Source organism: Heteronotia binoei, chromosome 12 (assembly GCF_032191835.1).
Source record: "Heteronotia binoei isolate CCM8104 ecotype False Entrance Well chromosome 12, APGP_CSIRO_Hbin_v1, whole genome shotgun sequence".
NCBI classification, from domain to species: domain Eukaryota; kingdom Metazoa; phylum Chordata; class Lepidosauria; order Squamata; family Gekkonidae; genus Heteronotia; species Heteronotia binoei.
The window spans coordinates 41,931,426-41,944,755 of NC_083234.1; the positions used below are offsets into that span (position 1 = coordinate 41,931,426).

Sequence of the window (13,330 nt, forward strand, 5' to 3'; positions counted from 1 at the left end):
TCAGTGTAAAATATTAAGTCCAGGATATGATGATTTGGGTGAGACCCAAAACTGAGAAGGCTTAAAATCCTGCACCAGTCCCAGCAAGTTATCATTGGCATGAATGCTGAAGTCCCCCAGAATGTCTCCAGCACCACATCCAACAGTTCCTCTGCCAACTCAGTGAAGGTGCCCTTTGGGGAACTAGGTGACTAGTAGACAAGGAGAATGCCTAATTTATCTTTAATTCCTAATGTACAGCATATACAGTAAATACCAGTGATAGTCTACACTGGAAGTTTGGAGAAGTTAAAGGACTTATGGAGGATAATAGCCACGCCTCCTGACTAACCACTTGTGTGGGGTTGTTTGGAGGACCATGTAACCATGTGGTGCTAGTTGGGACAGACACACCCATGTCATTTTCTTCCAACCATGTTATCTTTTTCCAAAAGAAGAAAAAAAGTTTTTGTTACAGTTTTTACTTTGAGAATTCTGTGGCTTCTCCCAGTTCTATGAAGTCCTAGTTGCTGATTTATTGTGTTCCCTCGCTCCTTTCTGAAACATTCACCTGTCATAGTCTGGGTTGGGAGACATGTAGTGATTCTGCCTCGTTCCCTGGTGATGGAAACAGTGTAATTTGAACGATGTGGTCTGACATACAGAGATTTCTGTTTTGTGCAAAAGGATGCCAGGCATGCCAGTCTTTGATTCTATGTGTAGAATATGTTCATGCCTTGGAAAAGAGCAAGAGTCCAGTAGTGCCTTAAAGATTAAAAAAAAATGTGACAGGGTATGAGCTTTCATGAGTCACTGAAGATATCTGAAGCAGTGACTCATGAAAGCTCATACCCTGCCACAAATTTTGTTAGTCTTTAAGTCTCTACTGAACTCTTGCTCTTTTCTAAGGCATGAACAGTATTTAAGGTGCTACTGAACTCTTGTTCTTTTCTGCAGCTACAGACGGACTAACATGGCTGTTTATCTTGATCTGTGTTCATGCCTTATAATAAAGTCTCTTGGTAGTAAGACTGTCCCCACACATACCTGCAAGTGTCACTCTAGTTTAAACAGTTTTAGGAGTACTCATTCACTGCACTCAATGCCGAAAAGCCACAGTGCTTACTTGCACCCTCTCTGCATGGCAGATCTTTCAGTCCACAAGTGGAAAAGTGCAGCGTTAGCGCAAGACTTTCCGTACCACATTTTACCTTCATTTGCCTGGGATGGGGTTCCTGTATTTCTGATCATGTGTTGAAGCACAGAAGTGGGAGTGCAGGAACCTCCGGCACGGACATGCCTAAGAGGAGGATAGGATGGGATTAAATTTCTATTTCAAGCCGCATTGCTGGCCAAGCTGACCAAAAGACACACAATTCACTCTTGGGTGATGTCATGCTGAGGGACTGGGCTGTCTGAGTGGAAAACACTTACTGGTTCCTTGTCTGTCCTGTTCCTGGGCAGCTTCAAGCTTGGAGGAAAGCATCCCCTCTTCCTGCCAGGTGGGGGCCTCCTTCCCTTAATTTTTTGATGAGGAATTAAGGTGATGTTCCCCCAGTAGTGAAAAGCAGTCTTGGAAAAGATACTTTTTGTATATTTCATCCAAGGGCCTGTATATTTTGTTGCCGAACAGAGATGGTGACTGTATCAGGGACTGATCTAGGTATTGCTGTTGCAGCTTCCTCTGCTTCAGAACAGGAATGGGCTACTAACCAGTTATCACGGTGCTGCCTGGCTCTGGGTTGCTGCCACAATATTACCACTAGGAATGGGCATGAACTGGGAAAATGGAGGTTTGTCCTGGTTCATGGGGTTTGTTCCTGTGTGCCCCCAGGTTCCACTTTTATTTGGTTTTTGGAGGGCCATTATTGGTGTTTTCAGGGCTGCAGAAGTCCACCCCTCGGTCTGCCACACAACCCACCAACAATAACCATATGAACCCCTATAAAAACCATGGAGGTTCATGGGAGATTTGGGAGATTCGTTGCAGGTGCGATCACACAACCCTTGGCTCACAAACCACAAACTGGATAATTTTTGTGGTGAATTTAGGTTTGTGATGAGGTTCATGCTCATCCCTACATCCAGGTAAAGGTACCGTAAATACACAGAGGGTGCCTGCAGCTTGTTAACCACAGAGACTTTTTAGCTCCACCACCCAGACTTTTGGACAGTAAACTCTTAGTGACAGTGACATAGAACTAAGTAGGCTCAGATTTATGGAAATGATGGATAATTTCTAAATCCTCTTTTTATTCTTCTCCCTAGACCACTGGTCAAATATTCTTAAAGCAAATGTTTATTTGTAGGAAAACAGATGGCCATAAAAAGCAGCAGAAGCTTGCTATCTGAAATATGGAGGGCTATGGTTCAGGGGAGGAACATCCAGTTTGCATCCAGAAGGTCCCATCTGTAGTCCTGCACATCTCCAGTTTAAAGGATCAGGCAGCAGGTGATGTGAAAGAGCTTTTCCTGAGGCCCTGAAGAACCCACTGCCAGTCAGACTACTAGACAATACTGACCCTGCTGGATCAGTGTTATCTGACTTGGTATAAGGCAGCTTTATGTGTTTTATGCACGTTCATGATCTAGTGTTAATCACTTGAAGGCTACAGAAAGCTGAGATACTTATTGGTCTGTTTTGGACAGAAATAGTCTCATTTGGAAGAGCAAACCAGCTTTTCTTTTATGACAGTAAAATCAAGTATGACAAAATCAAAATGACAGTCTCCTTTGTAAGAGAATTCTTAGTTCAGGCAAAGCAAATGATCACACAGAGAAATCTTAGTCTGGGTGAAACTACTGTTTGCAATGGGATAGTTGGCTCTGTATGGCTTAGTTCAATTTTTAAATTAGGTAGACAGCTGAGACCTGAAACATTTGTAAAGAAGAGGGCTGTAACCTAGTAGGAGTCAATTTGCACTTGTTAAGATGAGTCTGCACAGGAAATATCTGCTCTGCCAGGAGAAGACAATGGATGTGTGTAGTCAGTGTAAAGAAGGGGGGAAAAAATGTGATCGCTCAGTGTGGCATTTCACAACCTTTTTGCCTAAAGGAAAGTAGCAGGCAAAATGAAAACTTCATAGCTATGCAAGAGGCAGCTTGGCTAATGCAACATAAATAAGCATATCTGTGTATGTAATGTTTGCATTGTAGTAGGGTTAGGTTAGCCTTAACTGTTTTATTGCTGGATTTTTTAACTGTCTTATTACTGCATGTTGTAATCCAGCCTGAGCCCATTATGGGAAAGAGCAGACTATAAATCCACAAAATAAAATAAATAAAATTAGGATGACACAGGGAGCAGTTCCAAAGCAGGTCTACTTGGCAGTAAGTAAATGGGACTTATGAAGAAATGCTCTTTTCCTGGGAGGTTTGAAAGGAGCAGAGTCTCTGCTTTGCATTTTAACAGCCCTCCTCCCCAGCAGAGAACAGGCTGCGGAGGAGAAAGTCAGTCAATGACTTTCCAGGTTCACTTCAGCTCACCTTCATACAAATGCTAATGAATCTAGCAGGAGAGAAGAGTGGATCAAGCTCTTCCGCTTCTCCAAGCAGGGAACAGAGTTTTGCAGGACTTTTAGAGTAGAACGGATCCAGGAATATCTCCTGGAAGAAGCCCCAGGAAGCACTTCACTGATCTGTCATGACCAAGTCAGTAGGAGGAGAAACAGATACAAACTCCTTGCAACAGGAAGGAGGTCTCTTTTTCTGGGATGCTGAGCCATCAGAGGACGCAGACAATTCCTCTGGGAAGGCAACCGTTTTTGACCATGTGCTGGCCTAAAGAGCTGGAGGGGAGCTTCAAGATTATGATATCTTTGCAGAGATCTGTAACTACCTAAGCTAAAGGGGCCTGACCTGATAGGGCATGTACAGAGAGAGGGACAGAGGATTTGTGTTTTATCTCTTTCTTGTGTATCACTTGCTCAACCTGGTGCTGTGCTAATAGTATGCTTGTAAACGTTTTCTTTTTAATAACTACTTTATAACTTTTGATGCTGGTAGTGGTTCTCTGTACCACATAGACCTCCACCATCTTGGACATGCTATTTTAAAAGGAATGCCACAAGGAAGACAGTCAGTTGGCAATTCCTCCAGGGGCATGCAAGGCAGTAAATGTGCCCATGGTAACCAGATGCTGGGCAGTGTGAGCCACAGAGGCAAGGCCTCAGACCTTGGAAGGGAAGCTGGGAGTCCTAACCCTCCCAGTGGGTAATTCCATACAGTGGTGGTGGTGAGCTACCCAATAGTGGAAGAAAAGCCCCTCCTGAGGTGGGGAAACACCTAAGAGGGCAGGGCAGAATAGGACATGCGGGCCAGAGCAGGCACATTCCACCACAGGGCTTATTCCCAGAAGAGTGTTCTTACCATTACAGTCTAGTAGCTGAGAGATCATGTTTTTGCTTGTCCCCTACTTGTACAAATTGGTTCTATAGATGTTTTATATAAATTGTTCTTTTGTTATTTAATTTTTATTTAATCAGATTTATATCCTGCCCTCCCCTGGCGGGCTCAGAGCAGCTTATTTATGTTGTCAAAGAGTTGTATTCAAAATATTAACCTTTTAAACTATTTTTGGTTGTTACTTTAATGTGTGTTATGGGCTGCTGTTATATGTTTGGTATGGTTTATAACAATACGTATATGCATATTCCCCATTGGCTTAATGCTATGAATGGATTAATACTGTAGATCCCTTTCACATTCAGAATAGATGATGTTTGCTCATGAAGGAGGAATGAATAGCATATATCTAATGTTGCATGGTGTTAAGTCTGAATAGCATCATGTTCTGTGGTAACAGTTGTGTGCTCTTAGGAGTCTGCCTTGCCTTGTTCATTGTCAGTGAATTGTAAGGATCCTAACAAAAGAACATTAATATTTCTTCATAAATGTGGATGGCTCACTTGATGTGGAGTTCTCCTGCAATGATCAGTGTTTACACGAGTTTGAGTTAAAGAACATTGCAGTTAGAATGGGCTAGGGTTGCTAAGTCCCCTGGAATAGAATCATAGAGTCGGAAGGAACCCCCATGTCATCTAGTCCAATTCCCTGCACAAAGCAGAAAATTCACAAACAACTCCCCCCAAGTTCACAGGATCAGCATTGCTGTCAGCTGGCCATCTAGTCTCTGTTCAATAACCCCAAGGAAGGAGAGCCAACCACCTCCTGAGGAAGCCTGTTCCCCTGAGGAACTGCTCTGTCAGGAAGTTCCTCCTAATGTTGAGCCAGAAACTCTTCTGATTTAATTTCAACCCACTGGTTCTGGTCCTACCTTTTGGGGCCACAGAAAACAATTCCGCACCACCTTTTGGGAAATGCCCTGGTTTCCTGTGCTCCCCCTTGGCACCAGCCAGCTGGCCGATGGGGGAGAATTACTGCTCCAAACCTGATGTGCCTATGTGATGTCGGGGGGCAACACTGTTTTTTGGACAAAACAATGGTAGAATTAGCTTCAAATCCAATTAGTTTTGCCCCAAACCAGAGCATCACCCTGACATCTCTGACATGCCTATGTCACCTGGAGGTAATGTAGGCATGGTGTGTTTATTTCCTCCCCTCTCCCAGAGTGTCCCAATAAGTCCCCCACTGGCTTGTTGCTCAGACCTGGCAACCGTAGAATGGGAGGAGAGCATGAGAATTTCTGGGAATGCTGATTTAAATCTGGTGTGAGGGAGGAGAGTTTCTGGGGGTGCAAGTTTATGGCCACAACTGCTCTCTGGAAATGTGATGGCATCTGTTTATATGAGCACATTTGCCTCCACTGTGCTCTTCTTGTATGTTTGTAAATAAAGCACATTTTACAAAAACACCACAAGTCTTCAGTGTGCTGTCATCCAAAGGCAACCAAGCCTGGCAGCACTGTCCTTGGAACTTCTTAGTGCAGCACACCAGTTTGTTCTGCTAATGAAGCATCACTAATTGAATTTACTGGGCGGGGGATTACCCTTTCCCATTTCACTGCCTCACTAACTATAATAAATAAAAGTAGCAGCAGCAGAATTTCCTTCTTTCTGTCCATGTCTTGGCCTTGCGTTAACATCTCAATTTTACTTGCAGTAAAAAATGTACATAAATGCTGCATAATAGCAATTGTGAGTGTTTCTCCTTTTAAAAAGTGAGTAAGTTGGGGCAAAAATTTGGAAGTTTGGAAAGTTGCGCTGTTTAGAAAGAAAGAAAGAAAGAAAGAAAGAAAGAAAGAAAGAAAGAAAGAAAGAAAGAAAGAAAGAAAGAAAGAGAAAGGAGAGAGAGAGAGAAAGGAGAGAGAGAGAGAGAGAAAGAAACCATTGCATAGACTTCATGTTAGTCCCAGGCATTCCTGTTTGTGATAGCTGGGGCTTTAATATGTGATTAAAATGGTGGCAGCAACCCATAGTTAGGTGCCAGGTTGGCAGCCTGTGTCCGGTTGCCTTGTAAGGCAACCGGGACAGTTCACACATGGATGTATAAATAGAAGTGGCAATTCAGCAGCTATTTTTAACCACCGGAACTGCCATAGAAATATAGGGTGGCTTTAATTTTTTTTTCTTTTTTGCTTGTTACCTGACCTGAAGGCATCAGCTGCTGTGGATTTTGGCAAGCTTGTGACACCACAGGCAGCGACAGTGCAAACATCCTACACACTGATCTAGCCCTTTCCTAGGAGGACCATTTTTGGCAGCAAGCAAAGTTTGTTGCTTGTACATAGTTGTTCAGCTTAGATACGCATGTTAGTAATTCCCATCATAATGGGCACATGACAGGTACAAGCTCCACAGGCATTGCCAGCCAGCATGGTCAAAATAGGCATCAGATTGAAACACCTCTGGACCCATTCAGACATGAATCTTGCAGACTGAGATGATGTTCAAGGAGACCATCATAAAATCAAACTTTTCCTTGGAAATGGTGGCCTTGACTTGTTGTAATTAAAAACTAAGCAAAGATTTGCGTTCGAAGCATTTCAGTTTCTTTAGATGTTTCTCTTCTGCTTCTGAAAATTTTGTTTTCTGCGTGCCTCTAGTATTGCTTGTGTGTGTTCAAACCCCCCCCCCCCAATTTTAATATTCTGGTTCAATCTACTTACAGAATCATGTACTGTTTTCCTCCCTTTCCCTAAGTATGTGTGCTAAATAGCGATGAGTGTACCCCCTGATGATGTGGGAAAGACATCCATATACTTCTCACTGGGTACTTGCAATGTGTTTTGCTTACCTGAGAAGCCATTCCTTTTGCTGATGTCCCACTGGCTGCTAACAGACGGACATTTAGGGGGAGATGGGAGGCATCCCATATCAGGCCAGCCAAAAAGAGCCATCCCGAAACCCCCACACCTCCCCAGGGAGGCAGCCCCATCCCATCTGTGAGGTGACTTGGCCCAATCAGGTGGGGGGCACCTTAGAAGCCAGACTGCTTTTTTTTCTCCCCTAACAGGTCCAGCGCTCATGCGCTCAAGCGCTCTGGCTAGTTTTCACACACACACACACACACACACAAAGGCCAGAAGTGGCTTGGGGTGGCTTAGCATTTTCACACTGCCAAGATGCCTCACTTGCGCCCTTCCGCTTCCAGATGCCAAGGAGGTGACTAGTGTGCTGCTCAAAAATTTGCCATTGCTTCGGAAGTGGTAGCTTTTTGAGCTGCACTGTGGAGGCTGGAGGACGGGGTGAGTACAGGACCAGGACATGCAGCAGATGTGTGAGGAAGGATTTTTTGGGTTGAGTTCTGAGGCCTCTTTGAGTCTGCCCAAAGTGCCGATCTGTAATCCCCCACTGTGTTCTCTTAAGGGGATGTCAACTGTGTGCTGATGAATTTTGCTTGTGCAGCTTGTTTAATCCCCACAGTTCATTCTGTCTGTACCTTGATTAGAAAATGCTTTAGAAATAAAATGATCATCTCTATGGCATCTGCTAAAAGCTTTAGTTTGTGCAGGTCCTCCATTCCAGTGGGTGGCAAAGAATGACTGTGGAGCCAGAGGAGGTTGTGCAACTTCCTGGGCTTAGTGTGGATACAGCTCTCCCTAGATCAGGAGCCAGTTGTGGAATCTTGTATTCTACAGTCCTCTCCCCAGAGTGAAAACCCACCTGCCTTCCTCTGATTTATGAATGCAGAACCAACATTAACCGGAGTTGCTAATCAGGTCCCCTGCTTAGCCAGGGTTTGGAGTTGGTTAGCAAGCCACGTTTTAAGAAGGTATCAGGCTAGACTGCACCATCTTTCTTGTAAAATACAAAAATGTTGTTTTCCTTATACAGTTCTGGGGGATGAACCTGCAAAAGGATTGTGTAGTGGCATTCGTTTTGGATTATGTCTTTAGATTTGGAAGCCTTTGCTGGTGGTGACATTGAGTCAAGCAGCAGTGCTTAAGGAGTCTCCTAGGAAATGATACAGGGAAAGATGATGTTCAGCAGTCATTATCTTTGGGGGATGTGGGTGGCAGATGCTGGAACCAGTTAGGCACATTTGAAATGCCCTAAAACACAGATGTGGGGAAAAGAAAAAATGGGTGAAAGGAAAGTTGTCATTTAAAAAAAAAATTAAGAGCAAAAACTATATATTTCCTAGCAGAAAGTTCAAATGACTTTTTAACATTTCCCAGTATAATTTTTTGGCTGCTTTCTCTTAAGGCACCATAGATATAAAGCATTTTTCTACAGTTCATAGGAAATAGTTGGAAATTGCACAGCTGCAATGAGCAACTATGAATCTCCAAAATTAAAGTGGCAGTCTTTGTTTCCCCATTTAGTGCTTACAATGCAGGGTTTATAAAGGGAGCTGTGAGGTGGGAAGGTGCTTTCCCCTGCATGTTACCAATGGAAAACTAAGGCAAAAGGACCACTGTGATCCTAAATGATTGTTGAGCTTGCCTGTAATCCCAGCATGTTATGTTTTTTTTAACAAGCAGGGCCAACGTAATAGCATTCCTTTATTTCTTTTATATACAGCTTCTCGCCAAAATAATTTTGTTCTGATAACATGCTGACACAGCAGTTATTGTTCTCTAGACTCTTGGGGTGCAGCTATATTACAGGCTTAAACTGATTTGCTATAGTCAGTTCCTTTGCCTAGGGCACCCTGGGTACTGTGGTTCTTTGAGGTGGCATTAGGGATTTCTGTCAGAGAATTCTTAGCGCCTTTACCAAACTGCATTACCCGGGATTCTTTGAGGGAAGTTGGGACCATTACATTGGTATAGAAACTGGTGTAAATTTGTATGGCTGATTACTTGCACGCATGTCAGTTGTCAGGACTGGGTTTGTGTAACTATTACAAGATAAAATAATTAGAGAGTTGAACTTTCTAGTTCTCACTTATTTAAAATAAACTAGTTTTCATTAACTGGTCTTTCAGATCAGAGTTATGACAGGCTTTACATACCAGCTAGCCAAACCTCCTTCCAATCCAGGACATCTAAAGCGACAGTATTTGCCTGTCTGGCCTCTGTCCCAGTGATGGACGGCTCTTTCTTCACCCTAGTAATAGATTCCATTGCTTCCTTTTTGATTGGAAAAGCATAATCTACCAAGGTGGAGCTCCCTCCGGGTACTATCCCCTTCTGTGAAATGGACAGCTGGTATTGCATAGCACTGTGGTGGCTTCTCTGTCTTTTGTCCATAAACCAGAAGGCTACAAAGGAATCAGGCTAGGTAGTCACCATAGGGCTGCCGTGTGAGATTACTGTGCTTTACTAATGCAGTTGCTTTGTTCTCTGCCTAATAACATCAGATGGGCAGTCGCCATAGCTACCATCTCTGCCTCCATCGCCATCTCCCTTAGACCTGACAGGCTCTCAGGGTTTAAGGGAAGTAAAAACTAATAATCTGTATTGGCTCAAGTGTTGGGTTTGGATGCTGGATACCAGTTTCCAAAATCATGTACATCTGTGGAAACTCCTTGGGTGCCTTTGAATGAATTTAGTCAGATCTCTCATCACAGCTTACCTCACTGGTTTTTGAACTGCCATGTTTTTAAGGGGGGATGTGGGGAGGAACCATGGAATAAAACTTCAGTAAGTATATTGCAGCAAGGATTAAGACCCTATGGATAGTTTCCTCTTACAGCAGGAAGCTAAGGACAGGAGCTCATTTCCTCCTCCTGCTTCTACTGAACTGAGGAGTGATGGATATGCGGCCATAGGAATTGCTATGCTACTGCTGCCGCAGAGTTTGTGTGCAACTTCCTGTCTACATTTTGTTTTGAATTGCCAGTAGCCCTTAAGGCTGTAGGAAAGCACAGATCTCTGCAGGCCACCAGACACAACTGCTGGCAGCTTTGGTGTTTGCTCTCACGCGCCATATTACACATAGGACAATGCTATGCAACCAGTTCTCCCTATTCTGGTATGGGGCTAGTAGCTCTTTAATAAGACAATAAGAAAGAGAGAGCACACTTCACATTTTGCCATTTTGGTGTCTTACAGAACTGGCCACTTACAGAACTGTGTCCTCCTTTGTTGGCTAGGACGATGAGTCCAAAGTGTACAGAAATCACTTTATTTTCTAAGAAATAGCTTGTAAGTAAGACAACGAGCACTCCCTTATTGAGGAGGAAATATATGTGAAAAAAAATTACTAAAGGCCTATTAAACCAAAATGGTGGCAGAAAGTGCCATCAAGTCACAGCCAACTCATAGTGATCCCATGCAGTTCAATATTGTCCTTTGTGTTCTCTGCTAGTATCTACATTTGGCAGTGATATCATGTAAAAGTTAACACTGAGTTTCTAGTTGCCTTAGTAAAGATGCTTCAGGGCTGTAGGTAAGTAGATGGAATAAAATGGGAGGTGGTGTGGGAAAAGACTGTTTAATTGCTCACTGCACTGTACAGTACTGAATGTGGCATTTAGGAGAATGCAAAACGAATTCAGATTTTATGGGAGACCTATTTAACTATTAGAGAGATTTGTTTATTTGTTAAATCCAGCCTTGGTAGTAGGGACACAATGCTATTTTCACTCCAACTGTGGGCAATATGTTCTCTACACATTATGGGGAATGGGAAGTCCTTTGCAAGTGGATGTTTCATTCACTTGAGAGCTGTGTGGAATTTGTTACCTGTTCACTGCTTAAAAACTCTCCTGTTGGGGGCTTTGCATTTATAAGATGAGTGCCACTTGCATTGGGTGGAGTCTTTTTGTTTTTTAAAGGTTTGCTTCAAAGCTAATTTGAGGTGTCTTCTTTTTCTCAGGTTGAAAGAGATTTTGAACGAGAGTATGGAAAGCTTCAACAGTAAGTGCTCAACTAACTTCTTGTAGAAGATTGTTCTTTTCCCCCCTTCCCTCTATTGTCCCTGTCTTGTTCTTTTTTCCCCTTCCCTGTCTTGCCCCTCTCCCCCATGTTGGTCTGGCACTACCTGCTGGGGCTAAGTGCCTTTTCACAAATTACTTCACAAAAGGCGTACACATAAGAATGACCTATGTTATTTCCTTTTGTTGTACATTCTGCAGTGTGCGCATGCAAGGCTCTATATGAATATACCACTGGGAAGCCTGTAGCTGTTCACCATCTCTATGGCAAGAATAAACACAGGGTTTTACAGTGGTGTAATCCATTAAATCTTATAAAAAAGTGTTTTTCATGAAGAGATTTTGAAACGTTCAAAGTGGCTTGGGTTTCCCTGTAGTTAAACATCTGGCCGATGATGAGTTTTCTTGCTCCCAGTTGATTAGTTGCCTCAGCTTGACTGGTCTCTCTGGAACTGTCCTGCTGTGGAACGAGATCTCAACCTGCCTGCATAAGATTCTATTTCTGCAAAAAGACTTGCCACCCCCTCTGATGACCTGAATCTTTCAAGGAAGCATTGCTTTCCAGCCTCAAGTGGGACAAGATCATTGTAAATACTTAGGTGGCTCTTGTCTTCGCTTTCTTCTCACATTTGTGTCCTGGCAAGGGAAAGTACCTGATCTAGCCATGATTGTCTGGGAGGCAGTGAGGAATAAAAAGTGGATAGAGGTGTTGCCAGCATCCACCTGATTTTGCAATTCTTGGCCAAGATTGTGTGCCCATTCTATTACTTCCTTAGCAAAGAGAGGAATTCTGCCTGTGTGAGAGAGAGGGGAAGGATATATATGTTTGTGTGAATATTCTTGGGCTTGGGCACATCAGACAAAGTCTATTTACCATTGTTCTGGTAGAAGCAGATGATGATATTGGATTTATATCCCGCTCTCCACTCTGAATCTCAGAGTCTCTAGAGTGGTCACAATCGCCTTTACCTCCCCACCCCATAACAGACACCCTGTGATGTAGGTGGGGCTGAGAGTGCTCTCACAGAAACTGTCCTTTCAAGGACAATGCTGTAACAGCTATGGCTGACCCAAGGCCATTCCAACAGCTGCAAGTGGAAGAGTGGGGAATCAAATCCGGTTCTCCCAGATAAGAGTCCACTCACTTAACCACTACACCAAACTGGTAATGACCCAAGTGGTCTCTGATACGTAAGTGGGTGGCCCTGTAGGGTCTGAGACAGAGAACAGACATACTTAACACTAGCTAGCCAAGAAACTGGGAATGCTGGAGATTGAACTTGGCACCTTTGCATGCAAAGCATGACTGAGCTATATGTCCCCTTCTCGATCTAGGTCTCAAGCCACAGAATTCTTCCTTTTTTATGTTCACCACCAAATTAGCCAATTTCCTGTTAATCTCAGTTGCTAATGACTCACCTGAATGGACCACTGGGAAGACTGGCTTCTTTCACCTTTAAATAATAGTAAATACCTTCTGTTGCCCTGACTGTTACATGCCAGGGAGCCTAAAAGGAACAAACTTGGGTATTAGATGAATGCTACAATTATGCAGAGTCTATTTTTAGGTTAAGAATTTTTTTAATGGAAACCCTTAACCACTAACATTGCACGTTGTGATGCTCCAGACTTACACAACCTCTTGTCTTCTTGCTTCCATTTCTGCTTCTACCTGCTTTCTTATCTTCCTCCAATTGCCTGAGAGCAAATGGAGGTGGAGAGAGGAGCAAGAGACCTCGGCTACTGTTCTTAGCTCTACATTACCCTGTTGTGTCTTTTACATCCCCCTTACCACTGAGGACTGGGGTCTGTTCACCATCAGCCACTTCTCTCCTCCTTTTTGTGTGTGTTGTTTTCCAAATCTACATTGTTAATAGCCTACCTACCTGTGTTGTTCACCTGGGGCTCATTGATAACCAAAAAGATAGTGTGTACCCAAAAACTTTTGTGTCTGGTTGCCCAGAGATCTTCTTTATTATTTACCATAGGTAACCAGCTACATGACTCTTTATAAGCTTGAAACCTCTCCCACTTTTTTCTGCCCCTCTAGCCTTCCCCACTGTTTCCTTTAATCTCTCCCATACTGCAGGTAAAAATTCAGCTGCTGCTCCTTCTCTTACATCTTAAG

General features: G+C 43.3%; 1 protein-coding gene across 2 annotated transcripts in view; it reads left to right on the top strand.

The window, feature by feature from the left end:
* The window catches only part of BIN3 (bridging integrator 3), a 115,722-nt gene that overhangs the window by 42,389 nt on the left and 60,003 nt on the right, over nucleotides 1-13,330 (top strand). For both annotated transcript variants that reach the window (XM_060251658.1, XM_060251659.1), the window contains exon 3: nucleotides 11,145-11,185. In XM_060251658.1, the coding sequence (XP_060107641.1) occupies nucleotides 11,145-11,185 (41 nt within the window). The remainder of the gene's footprint in view (nucleotides 1-11,144; nucleotides 11,186-13,330) is intronic.